Raw genomic sequence first — 18,947 nt, 5'->3', positions numbered from 1 at the left:
AATATTCGACAACGGCAGGCGACACCAAGTATGTACTTTTGCTCTAAATCACTGTAACAGTGGTTCCAGATTCAGAGCCCGAAAATCCTTCGGGGCAGGACTAACAATTACACCCAGAACGTCCGAACTACAGGGACCGGTATCTGCAAATCTGAGAAATCCGCCGGGAGAGGGTCTATCGGCATTAAAGCTGATTTGGACCAATTAATCCGAAGACCAGACCTCAGCCCAAATTCTAGAATGACCTCCATTGCCGGCAAAATCGGTGGTGGCTGCGGCACGCAATGTTGATCGTAAACAGATGAAGCAACTGACAGAATCTATGGATGGAAGGCTTTTGAGTGTCATCGTAAAGAAAGGTGGCTATATTGGTCACTGATTTTTTTTTTTTGGTTTTGAATGTCAGAAATGTTTGTTTCTACATTTTGTGTTGTTATATTGGTTTACCTGGTGAAAATAAACAAGTGAGATGGGTATATATTTGGTTTTTATTAATTTGCCTAATAATTATGCACAGTAATTTTTACCTGCGCAAACAGATATCCTCCTAAGATAGCCAAATCTAAAAAAAAAACCACTCTAACTTCCAAATATTAAGCTTTGATATCTATGAGTCTTTTGGGTTGATTGAGAACATAGTTGTTATTCAATAATAAAAAGAATCCTCTCAAATACAACGTGCCTAATAATTCTGCACACTGTGTAGAAGAGTTAGACTTAGGGTACTGTTACACCTAGCGATGCACCAGCGATCCCGACCAGCGATATGACGCGGTCAGGATCGCTGGTGCAGCGCTAGGTGGTCGCTAGTGAGCTGCTACACAGGCAGATCTCACCAGCGACATCGCAGGGGTCGGGGATCGCTACTTACCTGTCAGACGCGGCGATCCTGCGTCCTCCCGCCCGGCTCCACGCGTCGCTCGTCGTCACAGCAGGAAGCGCCGCAGGAAGTGACCGACGAGGAATGGTCCAGGAGCTTCTCGCGCGACCAGCGATAACCAGCGGGGAAGCCGGTCGGAGGTAAGTATCAGACACAGCGATATCGCTAGCAATATCGCTGCTACGTCACAAAATCGGTGACTTTACAGCGATATTGCTAGCGATATCGCAGTGTGTAACGGGGGCTTTATGCTATTTTCACAGTGATTGTGCAGGGAAACAGTGGAAAGACCACAGTGGCACCGAGCTGCTTTGGTTAAAAGCCACAGCATGACCGATGCATGTGAACATGGAGAATTAATTGCATATGCTCAGTAGGGCTTTATCCACACAGGACAATTTAGGCCCCCTTTCTCTGGATCAATGGGGGTCTCAGTAGCCGAACTGTAAGCAATCATATTTTTATCTTCTATCACATGTGTGATAACTGTACGACCCCTTTAAGTACCTTCCTGGGAAGGGGTGCCACCTCTAGGACCTGCACTTCTGCTTCGCATTCTTCATTCCTTCCCATGCACTCATTACTTATAGCTCAGGGGTCCATTCTCTCTGGCACGACGTGTGATGGCTTCGTGTTGTAAGCTCCTTTTATAGTATACATTCTCTGGAGATGTCCTCACATTGTTCACATCCCTATTAAATACAGACGGCTATTTAAGCAGATATCTAAAAAAAAAAAAAAAGTTGGCACCTATGTATACAAGTGTATCCAAAGAGTCGCCTCTCCTGACATTTGTGTATTAGGAAATACCTGTTTTCTTAGATCTTTGTATCATGTTATTACTCTTTTATTCTGCCTGGAAATATAGAAAAATTGACAACTGGATGGAATGCACACTCTGATATGGAAACATTAGAAGGGATGGTAACGCCCAGTTGTCAGTTTATTCAGACATTTCCAGGAGGAATAACAGAGAAACAGCCCATCAGTTATGACTGCTTGGCCCGATAGAAGCATACAGTGACTTGGTAAAGGAGCACAGAAAAGTTTGGACAAGCTGGGACTCAATTTATTTCCAGTATCAATTAAATGCTCACATTTGCACCCTTTCCTTTCATATAATTGGTGCATTTTTTTTATTACAGTTCCCTGAACTCTTTGCCTCCATGATGCAGTCATAGGGCAAAATGATAAAATTCTAGTTACCTGCAGTCACCACTAGGGGGAGCTGAGAAGCTGCATATGACTTCCTCTGTCCGCCTTACATACTGTAGTTAGCCTCCTTGGCTCCTCTTTAAAAGCTTATATTTTGGCTTCTTGCATTGAACACTGTCACTTGTCATAAATGTTTTTTTATTCTATAAATTTTTTTAATGCAATAAAGGGAGGTATAATAGCTCCCCTTAGTGGTCACAGCTCACAGCCAGAATGTTGTGATTTTCCTCTAGGGGGACCTGAAGATGTAATACAGAATACTATTATTTTGGCTGTGTCACATATGGCAGGGAGAACCCTCTTTATTTTTTGGGTTATCAGTAGTCGTTTAGGTGCGAGCGGCGGTGGCGTCTTTGCAGGTTTCTAACTGACTAATCAGTGGCAGCCTGTGCAGAACGTCGCGCCATTTCCACCCGTTGACTATGACCATCTGTTTAAAGAGCCGCCGCCAATGAAACGTGATCTGTCAGTACAGTTCTGTTATTATGACTGCAGAAAATGAAATGGAGACTAGCAGGAGCTGTGAAGCCCCCTCTGCTGACAGATGCCCCCCAGCTAATATCCACACATGTTCTTGTATTGTCTTTCAGTGACGGTGACGGTTGGAGGGAAGCAGTATCTCCTGGGACTCTATGATACCGCAGGACAGGTATTTGCCATAGATTTTAGATTTCCTTTTCACACCTGTCAAACATTACAGTAAAAAAAAAGTTGTAATAATCCATAACGCAGCCCCTCGTCTCTAATAAGAGAATTTCCATTTTTGACACCCAAAGAACCTGCAACTATAGTCAGCAGGGCTGGCACTTCTCCGGGCATGTCTGAATAGAGAATACTTGCATTCCCCCAGGTTTTCTTACCATTCTAGATACAGACGTCCCTCTGTTATTCCTCCTGGAAATATATAAACCTATCGGTTGCTCCCTTTACCCTCGGGCAATCATGTCCAAAACAGATGGCGCTGATTTGCCAGACTCAACCTTGACAGGAGTACTCTGATGTAAATTTGTTCATACATTTCCCAGAAGAGTAGCTGAGGAATATCACAAAGCCGCATTGCAAGAAAAGATGCTCCTGCATTGTTATTTGTATGGGGAACACTAAAATAGACGTCAGGAGTGCTGGCCCCCTCTTTTTTTTTTTTTAGGAGCGTGGCGCCTGGTTTTGTATAAATAAAGGTTAATTGCTACATAGAGGGAAAGTTCCACAACTTTCTCTTATACTTTGGGTGAAATCGATAAAGTCTGAAGTTTTTATTCATTAGCTCGGTAGAAGTAAGGGGCACCTTTATGCTTTCAATTCAACCAAAAATTTTCTAGCAAAAATTAAAGTTGCTCGCATGTTTGATCTTGAGGCCGGGGTCACACTAACCGACGCAAAATACGGTCCGTAGTTTACATGCGTAATACGGGTGAATGACCCCTAAATAGTGCTCCGTATGTCTTCCGTAAGCAAGGTGTGGTCGCGTATTTTGCGCATGTAAGCATCCGTATGCCGAGATTTTCTCGCCGGCTTGCAAAATGGACATATAATGTAGCCCTATGACAGGGTTTCTAACAGAAACAAAAGAATAGATATAGACACATATATATATATACACACATTCTATAATATATATATATATACATTATATATACACACACACACACGTCATTGAGACAAACATATATATATTTATATTTCATAGAGTTCTTCATAGCAGAATAGCTGCTAATTCAATTGCCGGCTTCTGTCAAGTCATTCCCCAACCCGACATGAAATAACACATGGTTTACATTCAGTAAACTATTTCATTTCATGTTTTTTTTATATGTCCCTGACTAATAATTAGATGAGGGTTTGTGTGCAAAATTTTGGAGGTGTAGTTGTTATTTTAATGTGTTAATTCGTTGTAAAAAAAAATGCGTGGGCTTTCGATGTAATTTGTCAACCAGAGAGGTTAAGCAGGTGAGTGAGGGCAGATTTTAATAGCCATGAAAGGGACCATTGTTTTTGGCCACCCCGCGCTACAAAAATCTGCCCCCAGACACCCCAGAAATGGCACATCTATAAGATATGCCAATTCTGGCACTTATCCTCTCTATTCTCATTGCCCTGTAGCGGTGGCGAATGGGTTAATATAACAAAGGGTTAATGTCACCATTCGATTGTAAGGTGACATTAACCCTTTGTTATATTAACCCATTCGCCACCGCTACAGAGCAATGGGAATAGAGAGGATAAGTGCCAGAATTGGCACATCTTACAGATGCACCATTTCTGGGGTGTCTGGGGGCAGATTTTTGTAGCGGGGGGGCCAAAAACAATGGTCCCTTTCATGGCTATTAAAATCTGCCCTCACTCACCTGCTTAACCTCTCTGGTTGACAAATTACAGCGGAAGCCCACGCATTTTTTTACAACGAATTAACACATTAAAATAACAACTACACCTCCCAAATTTTGCACACAAGCCCTCATCTAATTATTAGTCAGGGACATATAAAAAAACATGAAATGAAATAGTTTACTGAATATAAACCATGTGTCATTTCATGTCGGGTTGGGGAATGATTTGACAGAAGCCAGCATTTGAATTAGCGGCTATTCTGCTATGAAGAACTTTGTGAAATATATGTGTGTCTCAATGACATGTATGTATGTGTGTATATATATATATATATATATATATATATATATATATATTTATTCTATGTGTATATATCTATTCTTTCGTTTCTTTATTAAACCTGTCAGTGTGAGTTTACTGTATAGCGCACTGAATTGCCGGCTTTTCTAAAAGACACCGGGTGCGTATTTCTCGCAAGTCACATGTGTGATCGGTGTGCAATGCGTATTTTTAGCGCTCCCATAGACTTTCATTGGCGTACTACGGGCGTAGTACGCTGACAATTGCAGCATGCTGCGATTGGCACGGACCGCAGAATACGGACGAGAAATATACGGCTGATGGGAGCTGCCCCATAGAGAATCATTTGTCCATGTGTAATGCGTGCTTTTAGCGCCTCTCACTTGTCCGTATTCCTCTCTAGTGTGACCCCGGCCTGAAGAGTGCACCGATCCACTGCCTCCCGGTTTCCTGCTTGACCGTTCACTCTTAATTGAATGACAGTTTGCATTGTCACACTGTTGGCCCAAACTGTGCACTCTCTGATTCTACCAAAAGAGGACTTTTAGTTTTTGCAGTGATTTAGACCACCTTCAGACTGCTATAGAAATTGTGCGCTCCTTGCCTTGATAAACCAGCCACCTCTGATATACTGCAAAAAGCGGCCGGTAAGCTAGGCAACGAGATATATACAATCGAATCGAAAATCACTCCGTTCTTGAGAACAGAGAGGATTTTTGAGAAGTTGCTCGTTTTTAAAATGTTCTTTGCAATTTTCCCATTGAGCGAACTCCTTAAAGTGAACTTCTTGTGAAACGGAGGCCAGGGCGTAGGCATGGCTGATGGTGGCAGTACTGGGCACCCTGGCTCCCCGCCACATTAGCACATTTTAGTCCACTCACTTGTAAGTCAGGGTCCATTCCACACTGCCGGTGGTCCTTTTCTTTCAGCACCACACAATGACAGTCAGAGTCCAAGTTCCTTTTCAACAAAACAATTTTACTCGGCTTGTGCAGTTTAGTCACAGAAACAGCACAAGATTCTTCGCAAAATATAACCATTCCATTCCCTGTACTGTCCCTCACTCCTCCAGGAATATCACATTTCCGTATCCGCCGGTACCACAGCTTCCTGACTGGTCAGACTAACCCGTTTCAGGAGTTCCCCGCCCACTTCCCTCTCCGAAGGTGAAGTCGAAGAATGGTTCTTCCATTCTTTACTAGGCCGTAGGCCTCAGACATTAAGGGTTGTTAGCATGAAGTTAGCTGCTACCATTCTTATGCTGCCCTGATATTCCTCCACCACCTTGTGACTGTCAGTTCTTTGGCCCTGGACCGCTATGGTCCTCTGCTTGAACGTTCCCCCCAGACAAGACTTTCCTGTCCTTGCTCCCAGCTCACACTGACTAAGGGTCCCATTACACATAGCGACGCTCCAGCGATCCCGGCGATACGACCTGGTGTGTCGCTAAATGGTCGCTAGTAAGCTGTCAAACAGTCAAATTTACCCAACGACGCAGCAACAATCGGGAGGGATCGCTGGTGCGTCACTTAGCAGCGATTCTGACGACTCCCGCCTGCGTCCATGATTTCTGAGTCGCTAACGAGGTCGCACGTCAGTTTCAAACACAGCGATGCATGCTGGCCAGTGGGACACCAGCGATCAAAAAATGGCCCAGGACATTCGAGCACGATCAGCGAGATCGCAGCGGGGGCCTGGTCGCTGCTAAGTGTGACACGTAACAAGATCGCTGGCGAGGTCGCTGTTGCGTCACAAAATCGGTGATGCATCAGCGATCTCGCTTACGATCTCGCTTAGTGTGAAATACCGCTAACTCCAGGAAGCTCCCCAACTACTCTTTTCTAGCCCCTCCTAACTAACCTAATCCTATTGGTCTAACTAATCCTTATCCTATTCTTCAGCTTCTCTCAAACCTCTACATTGAGCCGTTCCTCTGTTATTCCTCCTGGAAAGGCATAAATAAGTTTACAGTAGGGGGTGCCAAGATGAGAAACCCTAATTCAATGTCCTTTTAAAAAGTTTTTGCATAATTCGGACAGCTCTGTCTCATGTGCAATACATTCAGCAAATACTCGTCCTACTTTACCTTTACCGGTGCCTCTCCGGTGGTGTCGGCGCCGTGTCCAAACTTGCATGCATTGGGTTGGGTGCATGTGTGTTTAACTACGCTAAAAAACATAGTGCCCCACAAAAAAATAAATAAATAAAAATAAAACTGTTGGATTATATTTCCCCCCTCGTTTTTCAGAACATTACATGATAAATTATCATCATTCAAAACTACAAAAAGTCCCACAAAAATCAAGCCCCGATACGGTTATGGGGACAGAAAAATTAAATAAATAAAAAAGAAAAGAGGAAGAAAAAAATAAAAGTACAAGAAAATGACCAGGCCCTTAAGGGGGTGGGGTGTAAAAATCTGCCACAAATGGGAAGAGGCTCCTGCTGCAGTCAGCAAGACACACAAAAGTAATATGGAGGGGAGTCACACAGAATATATTCCTGTGATGTAAGGCAAAAGAGGAATAATAGAAAAGGAGACTAAAAAAGGAGAAAATATTTTTTTTGTGCCTTTTATTTTTATTTGGGGTCAATGTATATAATACTTGTAGCAGCTGTGGCACAGTATGGTGTAATGCCAGTGTAGGATGTGTGCCATGTCTGGAAATTGTTAGGACAGGAGAAGGAGGCATTTCCTGGCGTACATGATCCTTAGAGATGAGTGGCATCCTGCAGACGCTGTTCATCTTTAAATGATTTTTGCGTTTTCTGCAATCATCAAGCACAGTGATGAGACAACGGGGCTGATGACCTGCGCTGGATGGACACACTGATCCTCCCGCACTGATTGCATTTCTTACAGTGTCCGGTGACGTTACAAGGTTATTGATGTAACGGATTCAGGCTGCGCTGCAAAATGGCCAAGTCCTCCTTCCTGAGACTAATTATACTTACACCCTGGCGCCAATGATCCCAGTATACTGTATGAAACCAGTATTGCTGCCGACACAGCGTGACGCAGCCATTACAGGACGGAGCGAGCAAGATGAGAGCAGCCGTCGCGTCCCCAGCTGCCGTGTCACATAAGAACGCCGGGACCTATCCTTTCTATAGTAAATTAATCTTTACATGAGATTCTTAGTTTGCTGCACTCCTTATATAATGGATCACAAATTCTTCTAGTTGAACATTGTGGCCAGCTAAGTACTATCTGCATGGGAGCTCAGACTGGCCCACTGGAGAACAGGAGAATCTTCCGGTGGGCCTCCATGTACCAATGGGCTCTCAGCCTATATAGTTGGTACAATACATATGTGGCGCCCCTGAGGCTCAGTCGCCACAGAGGTACTGCACCTCCTCCTGAGGTGTGGTGCCCCACCATCCAGATAGGTTGGAGGCTCCTGACCACGCTCCAACACCTGCATCTCACACAACCCAGTAGTTCAGCAAAGCCACATTGCGGCTCCCTGCTTGGAGTGTAGCAGAGCACCTTTGGTGGCTCCCTGCTTGGAACACGAAACGTGCTGGGAGGCGGGTGGAGTGAGAATACATAAAAGAGCGGGAGGGTTTAGGATTACAGGTCAGTAAGTCAGAGAGTCACTCAGAGAGGAGTGAGGAAAGAAGATCCCTGGAAGAGGAATGGAGGAAGGAGGTGCTGCAGCAGATCTCAGTGACCTGGGTCTGCTGGCACGGGAAAGGAAAGAAGGAGAAAGACATTGAACAGAAACCTGATCTTCCATAAGAAGGAAAGACTAGTATGGAACGTAGGAGTAAAAGGGAACAGAAGACGTGGGTTAGAGGAAGAACCCTGCCTAGAAGTTCTAAGCGCAAGGCCGGGGCCCGGTCCCCGAGGTTGTATGGACACTAATGGTTCTACAGCAGACACCGGTGGAGTAGTGGGCTGTAAATGCACTACTCCCATCTAAGACTTGGGGGCACAACAGCAACATTGATAGTGAGCCGGGACTCTCAGGAGTAAGGAGTCCCCGAAGCAGGCTACAGCTGTCTGCCGTACAAGTAGAGTTCTTGGGAACATCTGTCAGGAGGCACTCCAGTGTAACTCAGTACTAGGAGTACTTCACACCAAAGACTCTATAAGAGGAGACGTTCAGAAAGGCACATGTTGGCGGAGTGTTGGAAGGGAGCATTCCATCTGGCCTGGAGGTTGACTGAGTCCCTGACCCGGGGGACACAGCACGGAGGCAGGCACCTGTGTGTACTACAGACTGTGAGTAAAGCTTTGGAACTACAAGACCTGGTGTCCTCCTTTCATTCTTGCGCCAACGCACCCAGCACCGCTACATCTGGGTGCCAGCTTCTACACCGCTCGTGCCTCTCCTCTCCCCCACATCTACACTGCCCTGGGGCTACAGCTCCACCAGTGGGGAGCTTCACCATCTTGGCTGCAACACACCACCAGCCCCAGAGGATCTGCATGCAGCGTCGGCCTAACATCTCACTTGCCGAACACCACAGGTAGCGTCACGAACTATTCATTTACATTCCATCATTTCCAATCTCCCCTTTTTACATTGGGCGCCCAGGGCCACAGACTGGGTCACCGCTGCTGTGACACATCCCGCTGACACCGGCCCGGTACCGAGTACCCCACAGACCTGGGAGGGCGACCCACATGCATTGTGGCCAGCTAAGTATTATCTGCACACAGGCTCGGACTGGCCTGCCGGAGTTCAGGAGAATCCTCCGGTGGGCCCCCATGTACCAATGGGCTTTCAGCCTGTATAGTTGGCACAATAGTTGGCCAGCTAAGTACTATCTGCACGCAGGTTCAGACTGGCCTGCCGGAGAACAGGAGAATCCTCAAATGGGTCCCCATGTAGCAATAGGCTCTCCACCTACATAGTTTGCGCAAGACATTTTTTTCACTATATACAAACGAGGGCGGCAGATCAACATTCATTTAACAAACTACCCTTATATTATTATATAGAAACGTAGGCAAATTTGTAAATGAGGGTCATGTGATATTTGCAGGTAGCTGAACAGTGGGACCCCTGAGTCGGTGTTACTGGTGGGCCCTTGGAACCCCAGTTCGGCACGGTTTGAACGTCTTGCATTATTGCTATAGCAGATTTCATCTTTTCGAATGAATGAACGGGATATTACCATCTGTAAGTGATGGTATATAGCTAAGATATTATACAAACTGTGGAGCCCCCACTAATCCTAGAAGTTTAAGGATACCCTGTGCAAGAGGACCCCAAACATCCTAGTGATCTTCCTAAGGTATATAAGACACAAACGCCCCTTTAACCTCTACTTGACATGGGATGTAATAATACGCAGCGTGTCGGGAGCCACTGCCGGATGATTAACCCATTAGAAAAACAATGGGAAATTACTTTATTTTTTCTACAATTTTGCTGCACTTGGATTTTTTTTCCCCTTTTTCAGTACATTAGATGGTAAAAGGAATGGGGTATGGGGTGGGGGGATAAGCCCTAATATGAATGAGGACATAAACAGAAGAGGAAAAAACAAAAGAGCTGATGCAATATGTCCAGGCTATAATTCGAATATACAAGCACTGATACAAGCGGGTCCTATATCCCCAGTAATGTGTTCTCTATAGCAATAGATGTAGCTAAACGCCTATTTCTGCAGCCCAGTGGTTTATGGATATGTTACTGCTGACATCTAGTGGCTACATCAGATATTGCTTTTTGTTGCAAACTTTATAAAAAGCTCCTTACTTTATTTTCTCATTTATACTGAATAATGAGTGGTTGAACATAAGTGCATTAAATATGGAAAGTAGTAATAATGTGAATAAATCTGCTTGCTTCTTTACAGGAAGACTATGACCAGCTCAGACCACTCTCCTACCCCAACACTGATGTGTTCCTGATTTGTTTCTCCGTTGTCAATCCAGCCTCTTATCAAAACGTGCAGGAGGAATGGGTGTCAGAGCTCAGGGCTTGTATGCCACATGTACCCTATGTCCTAATAGGCACACAGGTAAATAGATTGTCCCTGCTGCAAAGCCCAAGAGCCCTCAGCAACATCCAGAAGGTGCTGTCTACAGCTCCCAAAATACCGTAATTGCATCCCAATACCACTACCAGTCTTTGCAGTACTGATACCAGTCTTTGCAGTACCGATACCAGTCTTTGCGCATGTACAGCAGGTGCCTTTGGAAGTCTAAAGTTTTCTGCTAAATAAGGTAATGACACCAATATTGCCTCCTATATGGCATTTATTATACAGATTCTGCATCCCCTCCACACAAAAAACTATTCAAGTTGCACTATCCAGAGCTTCCCAAAAAACAGACTGTGCTAAACAGCAGTAGTGTTCAGCTGGCAACATTTTGTAAAGACTTAAAGGGGATGTTCAGGATTAGAAAAATATGGCTGCTTTTTTCCTAAACATTGCCAGCCCTGTCCAGGGGTTGTGTGTGGTACTGTTGCTCAGTTCCATTCACTTTAGTGGGGCCGAGTTGCAATACCAGACACAACCCATGGGTAGAGATGGCGCTGTTTCTGAAAGAAAGCAGCAATGGTTTTCTTATCAGTACCTTTTAATCAATGATCTAATAGGTACGAGGTCCCCATACTATGGGAGATTTTTGTTTTTCTAATGGATTAGCCACTGCTCTAGAGCCCTAGAAAAAAGTTATTTTCCTTCCATTAACTTAGGCCAATTTCACAGTTCTGACATTCACAGCCCCAAGTAAGGACAGCGATGTTCAGACCGGCCGCGGACCTCCAGGCCCAAACTCATCAGCCGTATAAATGCCAGTGATGCTGCTGAGTTTGGGTGAGGAAACTCACGGCCGCTCCAGAAATCATGGTGCTCACTCGGCCCATGCATGTTAGACCTGTGAAACCAGCGCATAATGGGAACATATCTGGCAATTACTGACCATGTGATATCCTATATCAGACACAGTCAATTGATATAATGGATTAGGGAAGGTTCACGCCACAGCAAGGAGGACAGATTTTCAAGAATTTGCTTGTTTAGATGAGTGGGGGGTTTTCCCCACAGTGTTCATGTGGAGAGGAGAAGAAAAAAAAAAAGCATGCGTATTTATTTGGACGAGACTCGCCCCATTATCCTTATTGGGTGCATAAAAAATACCAAACGAAGGACATACAAACATTAAAAGAAAAAAGCCCAATTAGTTGTTTTAAGTGTTTTGTTTTTTTTACATTCACAATGCTGGGACCAACCCTGGATCTCATGACCCTGACTGCAGATGAGAAAATGCAGCTACAATATGGTCATCAGTGGTCACTCATGGGTGAAGAATAGGGACAGTGGCACACATACGATATTCAGGGTCCAGTTACAGCCACGAGACTCCTGTCCTGACCGGTCTGGTAGACATACAGGTCCTTCTCACAAAATTAGAATGTCATCAAAAAGTTAATTTATTTCAGTTCTTCAATACAAAAAGTGAATCTCATATATATTAGATAGAGTCATTACAGTGATCTATTTCAAGTGTTTATTTCCGTTAATGTTAATGATTGTGGCTTACAGCCAATGAAAACCCAAAAGTCATTATCTCAGTAAACTAGAATAATTAACAAAAAACACCTGCAAAGGCTTCCTAAGCATTTAAAAAGGTCCCTTAGTCTGTTTCAGTAGGCACCACAATCATGGGGAAGACTTCTGACTTGACAGATGTCCAGAAGGCATTCATTGCCACACTCCATAAGGAAAGTAAATTTTGCATTTCATTTGGAAATCAAGGTCCCAGAGTCTGGAGGAAGAGTGGAGAGGCCACAATCCAAGCTGTTTGAGGTCTATTGTGAAGTTTCCACAATCAATCATGGTTTGGGGAGCCATGTCGTCTGCTGGTGTAGGTCCACTGTGTTTTATCAAGACCAAAGTCAGCGCAGCTGTCTACCAGGAAATTTTAGAGCACTTCATGCTTCCCTCTGCCGACAAGCTTTTTGGAGTTGGAAATTTCATTCTCCAGCAGGACTTGGCACCTGTCCACAAAGCCAAAAGTACCAATACCTGGTTTACAAAGAACAGTATCACTGTGCGTGATTGGCCAGGAAACTCGCCTGACCTTATCCACAGAGAATCTATGGGGTATTGTCAAGAGGAGAATGAGAGACACCAGACCCAACAATGCAGACGAGCTGAAGGCTGCTATCAAAGCAACCTGGGCTTCCATAACACCTCAGCAGTGCCGCAGACTGATCGCCTCCATGCCACGTCGCATTGATGCAAAAGGAGCCCCGGCAAAGTATTGAGTGCATTTACTGAACATACATTTCAGTAGGCCAACATTTCGGATTTTAAAATCATTTTTCAGGCTGGTGTTATAAAGTATTCTAATTTACTGAGATAATGACTTTTGGGTTTTCATTGGCTGTAAGCCATAATCATCAACATTAACAGAAATGAACATGTGAAATAGATCACTCTGTAATGACTCTCTATAATATAGGAGTTTCTCTTTTTGTATGGAAGAACTGAAATAAATTAACTTTTTGATGATATTCTAATTTTGTGAGATGCACCTGTATATGAAGCTAGAGATGGGGTTATGAGCCTTGCAGCCAATCCGAATACAGAGATCTGTACCGGGACCTGTACACACTGGCCTTCTGTTTGGAAGTGACAGTCTTTTATTATTTGTAATTTCAGATTGATTTGCGTGATGACCCCAAGACCTTGGCTCGACTTCTTTACATGAAAGAGAAGCCCATCAGTTATGAGAAAGGGATGAAACTCGCGAAGATGGTAAGTTGTCCGGCAGAACTGTGTTTCTCCTTCTAAGGCCAGCGTCACACTAGCGAGAAAAACGGACGAGTGCTATGCTATAAAAAAAAAAAAAAAATTGCATCGCACTCGGACCAATGTTATTCTATGGGGCAGCTCCCATCATCCGATTTTTTTCTTGCCCGTTTTAAACAGGCTGAGAAAATCACAGCATGCTGCGATTGTCAGCGATTCTCGGCCGAGACTCGCCAATGCAAGTCTATGGGTGCGAGAAAAAAACGGACGACACACAGACCACAAGTGTGACTTGCGAGAAATACGCACTCGTGTCCTTTAACAAAAGCCGGCAATTCAGTGCGCGATACAGTAGAATCACACTGACAGGTTTAATAAAGAATAGAAAGATTAGATATATACACATAGAATATATATATATATATATATATATATATATATATATATATATATACACACACACACACACACATACACACACGTCATTGAGACACACACACACACACACACAATATATATATATATATATATATATATATATATATATATATATATATATATATATATATATATATATATATATATATATATATATATACACACACTCACTGGCCACTTTATTAGGTACACCATGCTAGTAACGGGTTGGACCCCCTTTTGCCTTCAGAACTGCCTCAATTCTTCGTGGCAGAAATTCAACAAGGTGCTGGAAGCATTCCTCAGAGATTTTGGACCATATTGACATGATGGCATCACACAGTTGGCGCAGATTTGTCGGCTGCACATCCCTGATGCGAATCTCCCGTTCCACCACATCCCAAAGATGCTCTATTGGATTGAGATCTGGTGACTGAGGAGGCCATTTGAGTACAGTGAACTCATTGTCATGTTCAAGAAACCAATCTGAGATGATTCGAGCTTTATGACATGGCGCATTATCCTGCTGAAAGTAGCCATCAGATGTTGGGTACATTGTGGTCATAAAGGGATGGACATGGTCAGCAACAATACTCAGGTAGGCTGTGGCGTTGCAACGATGCTCAATTGGTACCAAGGGGCCCAAAGAGTGCCAAGAAAAAATTCCCCACACCATGACACCACCACCACCAGCCTGAACCGTTGATACAAGGCAGGATGGATCCATGCTTTCATGTTGTTTACGCCAAATTCTGACCCTACCATCCGAATGTCGCAGCAGAAATCGAGACTCATCAGACCAGGCAACGTTTTTCCAATCTTCTACTGTCCAATTTCGATGAGCTTGTGCAAATTGTAGCCTCAGTTTCCTGTTCTTAGCTGAGAGGAGTGGTACCCAGTGTGGTCTTCTGCTGCTGTAGCCCATCTGCCTTAAAGTTCGACGCACTGTGCGTTCAGAGATGCTCTTCTGCCTACCTTGGTTGTAACGGGTGGCAATTTGAGTCACTGTTGCCTTTCTATCAGCTCGAACCAGTCTGCCCATTCTCCTCTGACATCAACAAGGCATTTCCGGCCACAGAACTGCCGCTCACTGGATTTTTTTTCTTTTTCGGACCATTCTCTGTAAACCCAAGAGATGGTTGTGCGTGAAAATCCCAGTAGATCAGCAGTTTCTGAAATACTCAGACCAGCCCTTCTGGCACCAACAATCTTGCCACGTTCAAAGGCACTCAAATCACCTTTCTTCCCCATACTGATGCTCGGTTTGAACTGCAGGAGATTGTCTTGACCATGTCTACATGCCTAAATGCACTGAGTTGCCGCCATGTGATTGGCTGATTAGAAATTAAGTCTTAACACACAGTTGGACAGGTGTACCTAATAAAGTGGCCAGTGAGTGTATATTTATATTTCATAGAGTTCTACATAGCAGAATAGCCACTAAATCAATTGCCGGCTTCTGTAAAATCATTACATAACCAGACATATGACACATGGTTTACATACAGTAAACCCTTTCATTTAATTTAGATTTTTAGATATCTTTGACTAATAATTAGATTAGGGTATGTGTGTAAAATTTTGGAAATGTAGGTGTTAAATTAACCGGTCCCTCTGTAGGCTATTAAAATCTGCCCTCCCTCACTGGCAGAGAAATTACCCCGGGAGCCCACGCAATTTTTTTCTACGAATTTACCCATTAATTTGACACCTACATGTCCAAAATTTTACACACATACCCTAATCTAATTATTAGTCAAAGACATATAAAAAACTACATGAAATGGTTTACTGTATGTAAACCATGTGTCATTTCATGTCGGGTTTTGTATTGACTTTACAGAAGCCGGCAATTGATTTAGCGGCTATTATGCTATGTACAACTCTATGAAATATATATATGTGCCTCAATGACGTGTGTGTATATATATATATATATATATATATATATATATATATGTGTGTATTCTATGTGTCTATATCTAATCTTTCGTTTGTGTTTTAACCTGTCATTGGGGTCCATTATATGTCCATTTTGCAAGTCGGTGAGAAAATCTCGTCATACGGATATCACATGGATGCTTAGATGAGAGAAAATTGCATCCTCGCATGACAATCGGATGACATACGGATCACTGTTCATGAAACATATGTGCGATTCTGGTCCGTGAAAAACGGACCGATGTTTTTTTTATACGTTGTGTGTGACTCCAACCTTAGGAGGCATCTTTTTTTCAGCTCTCTTATTAGGGGTCACAATATCCGTTTTCCAAGCAGAAGACGTCAGGAATCGCTCCTTTAGACAATGTGCCCACAATGAGTTTTGGGAGAGTTTTTGTCAATGTGTCTCACTGCTCATGGTAGGAACGCAACCTTATCTGGAGCCATGTAAACCCACAGTGTCTGTTTGACCATTCTCTGATTTGCCTCTTTTTTTTTTTGTCTTTTTGAATCTTTTTAATGGCATTTTCTGGACTTTTTTTTGTTCCCATTCCACTAAACAATGAAGAAACCGCTAGAGATTCAAAAAGGCCGCTTCGCCTCTTTTTAGCCAACCCATTGATTTGTATTGTAAAGTATTGAGCATCTTCCCAGCAGAAAGCACCATGATGAGGAGGTCACTTCTTTTAATGCCTGAACATATGAACACCAAGTTGTTTCCCCATACACATTAACAGGACAGTTCTTTTGATTCCATTTTTTACATTTTTTCAATTTTTTTGGAGCAGATTTACTCAAAAAAAAACCCCTCAGGATGGGAGAACCACAGCCTAGTCCGTGCAACGTGGTCCGATTTATATGTCCATCTGACAGCGCCCTTAAGTGTCTGATTATTAATAAATTTTAAAAAAAAACGCACAAAATATTCCCTACTCCGTATTTTAGACAGTAGTGTAACCAGTAGTCTCTGTGCACATGACAAGGCACAAATTCATAGAGGGAGATGTGAAAGAGTTTTTACTGACCATATTCTGACATTTCTCCATACTGACAGGTGTGGAACCACTTGTGTTTGGGGTCTCAGACCTTTTTTTTCCTCCTGATTAAGGATGAGCGTGCGTGCTCGGATAAGGTGTTATCTAAGCATGCTCGGGTGCTAACCGAGTGTCTTCTACGTGCTCAAAAAATATGATCGAGACCCCCGCACGTCTCACGGTTCCCTGCATGTGTTGTCGAACAGCCACAAGACATGCAGCCATGGGGTCTCGAACAAATTATTTGAGCATGTTGAAGTCACTCAGTTATTACCCGAGCATGCTCGGATAACACCTTATCCCAGCATGTTCGCTCATCACTACTCCTGATCCCATCGGTCATACATTCATGGCCCATCCTACAGTGAAACCATTAATTAAGAGGTTCAGGGACATCTAAAGTTTCCCATGAAGTCAGCAGCTCTAGACATAAGAGCCTTAACCATGGGGGTAACGATATGCCCGTGGCGCAGCTCCGAACCTGGAGATGGCTTGGACCTGAATCAGCAGGACATAACGGTGCGTAGCCCGTCCTATAGAATGTCATCATGTGCTGAGTGTGCGCGTCTTGTGTTTCAACAGATCGGAGCACAGTGCTACCTGGAGTGTTCAGCGCTGACTCAGAAAGGGCTCAAGAACGTGTTTGACGAAGCCATCCTCACCGTGTTTCATCCAAAGAAAAAGAAGAAAGGCTGCGGGAAGTGTCGCAACTCCTGCACAATTGTCTGAGCTCGTTGCTACAGGTCGGATGGCGTTTATTGTGCAGAGCTAAACCGCAGAGTGTGGACAGATGTGAGCGCTCAGCCCGTGAACAAAGCAACATGGAGGATATGACCAGAGAGAATAACTTCTCCTGTCGGGTGTGGAGCCCTTGATCTGTGACGCCTTCATGATGCAACATGTAACGCTCTGTATCTCACCTTCCCATCCCCCTCACACTGTGACGTGCCGCTATATACCATATGTGCCTTCTCTTCTAATGGACACCCTCAGTATGTATGTGACAGGGTGCGCCGCTACCAACGTAAAGACTTCCCATCTGGAAGAATGAGAAACAGCGAATCTTCTCTGAGCTGTAGATAAAAACGTGTGATCTGTCATTAACACTAAGGTCAGTGCCAAGGTACCCGTTCCCTGGGTCCTACATGATGACTGCTTCTGTTCATGCCGAGGAGAGAGAAATGAGTCTCTCTGAAAGGAGAATGGAAACTGGTTCTGATTCTGTTTTATACATTTTTGCTGAATTTACTATATAATAAAACCCACAAACCCACATGTCAGACAGTTGTTGTTGAAGATTTCAAAATGTGGGACCACAATGGCTAAGAGGTTTTTTTTCTTTCTATTTTTGAAAAGGGATTCTGTCAGCACAAAATGACTGATCAAACCAAGCCTAGGTGTTTGATGCAACCAAACAGTTTGGCGCACCTTCCCACCTACCTTTGCCCTTTTCTTCCTTGATTGACAGCTCCAGCTGAGAAGAGCAGAGATGGGTGTGTGTATCGAGCGCCTGTGCTTGGTTTGAACAGTCATTTTGTGCTGACAGACTATCCTCTTATCCCTCTCTAGACCAAGAAGTTACAGCAATGAACCCCAACCTGTGGCTTTCCACTAGTCACAAAACTAGAACTCCCATCATGCCATGACAGCCTGCAGATGTAAGGGCATGATGGGAGTTGTAGATTTACAATAGTGGGGGGACACTAAGGGTATTTACCCCACAGTTTTTCAAAAGCTGAAGCAAAACCTAATGCTCAAAACACTAAACCTATGACCGGCAAAGTGGTTTTACAATAGAAATTAATAGAAACTATTTCCAATGTTTTGTAAGCAATTACACATGGATGACCATACGGAGAACACTTGTGCGACTCTCGGACGAGAAAATAGGACCGATTTTTCATGTGTTAAGTGTGACTCCGGCCTTACACACAGTATGTGATCTGCCAGCAAAATGCAGAAGGAATTGAACAGATGGATATTTGGGTTTCCTAGAAAAGATGCAGCATAACTTGTACTTTCTCACTTTAATCCCTGCATCTTCTGGGCTTAGGAGTCCAGTAGGTGGGTTCTTCGTAAGGATGGATTTCAGGGGGCGGTTCTATCTTCAC

At 43.8% G+C, this 18,947-nt stretch overlaps 1 protein-coding gene across 1 annotated transcript in view; it reads left to right on the top strand.

Moving 5' to 3' along the window:
• Window positions 1-18,109, top strand: part of RHOJ (ras homolog family member J) — a 75,911-nt gene extending 57,802 nt beyond the window's left edge. Inside the window, exons 2-5 of the mRNA XM_073570932.1 lie at window positions 2,686-2,744; window positions 10,538-10,702; window positions 13,355-13,450; window positions 17,419-18,109. Of these exons, the coding sequence (XP_073427033.1) occupies window positions 2,686-2,744; window positions 10,538-10,702; window positions 13,355-13,450; window positions 17,419-17,565 (467 nt within the window). The 3' untranslated portion in view covers window positions 17,566-18,109. The remainder of the gene's footprint in view (window positions 1-2,685; window positions 2,745-10,537; window positions 10,703-13,354; window positions 13,451-17,418) is intronic.
• Window positions 18,110-18,947: the final 838 nt, after the last annotated feature.

Source organism: Dendrobates tinctorius, unplaced genomic scaffold (genome assembly GCF_039654945.1).
Source record: "Dendrobates tinctorius isolate UK_male_01 unplaced genomic scaffold, ASM3965494v1 ptg000006l, whole genome shotgun sequence".
In the NCBI taxonomy this organism is placed as follows: Eukaryota; Metazoa; Chordata; class Amphibia; order Anura; family Dendrobatidae; genus Dendrobates; species Dendrobates tinctorius.
The sequence above is the reverse complement of the archived record's forward strand: the minus strand, read 5'-3'. Positions and strand labels throughout refer to the sequence as shown.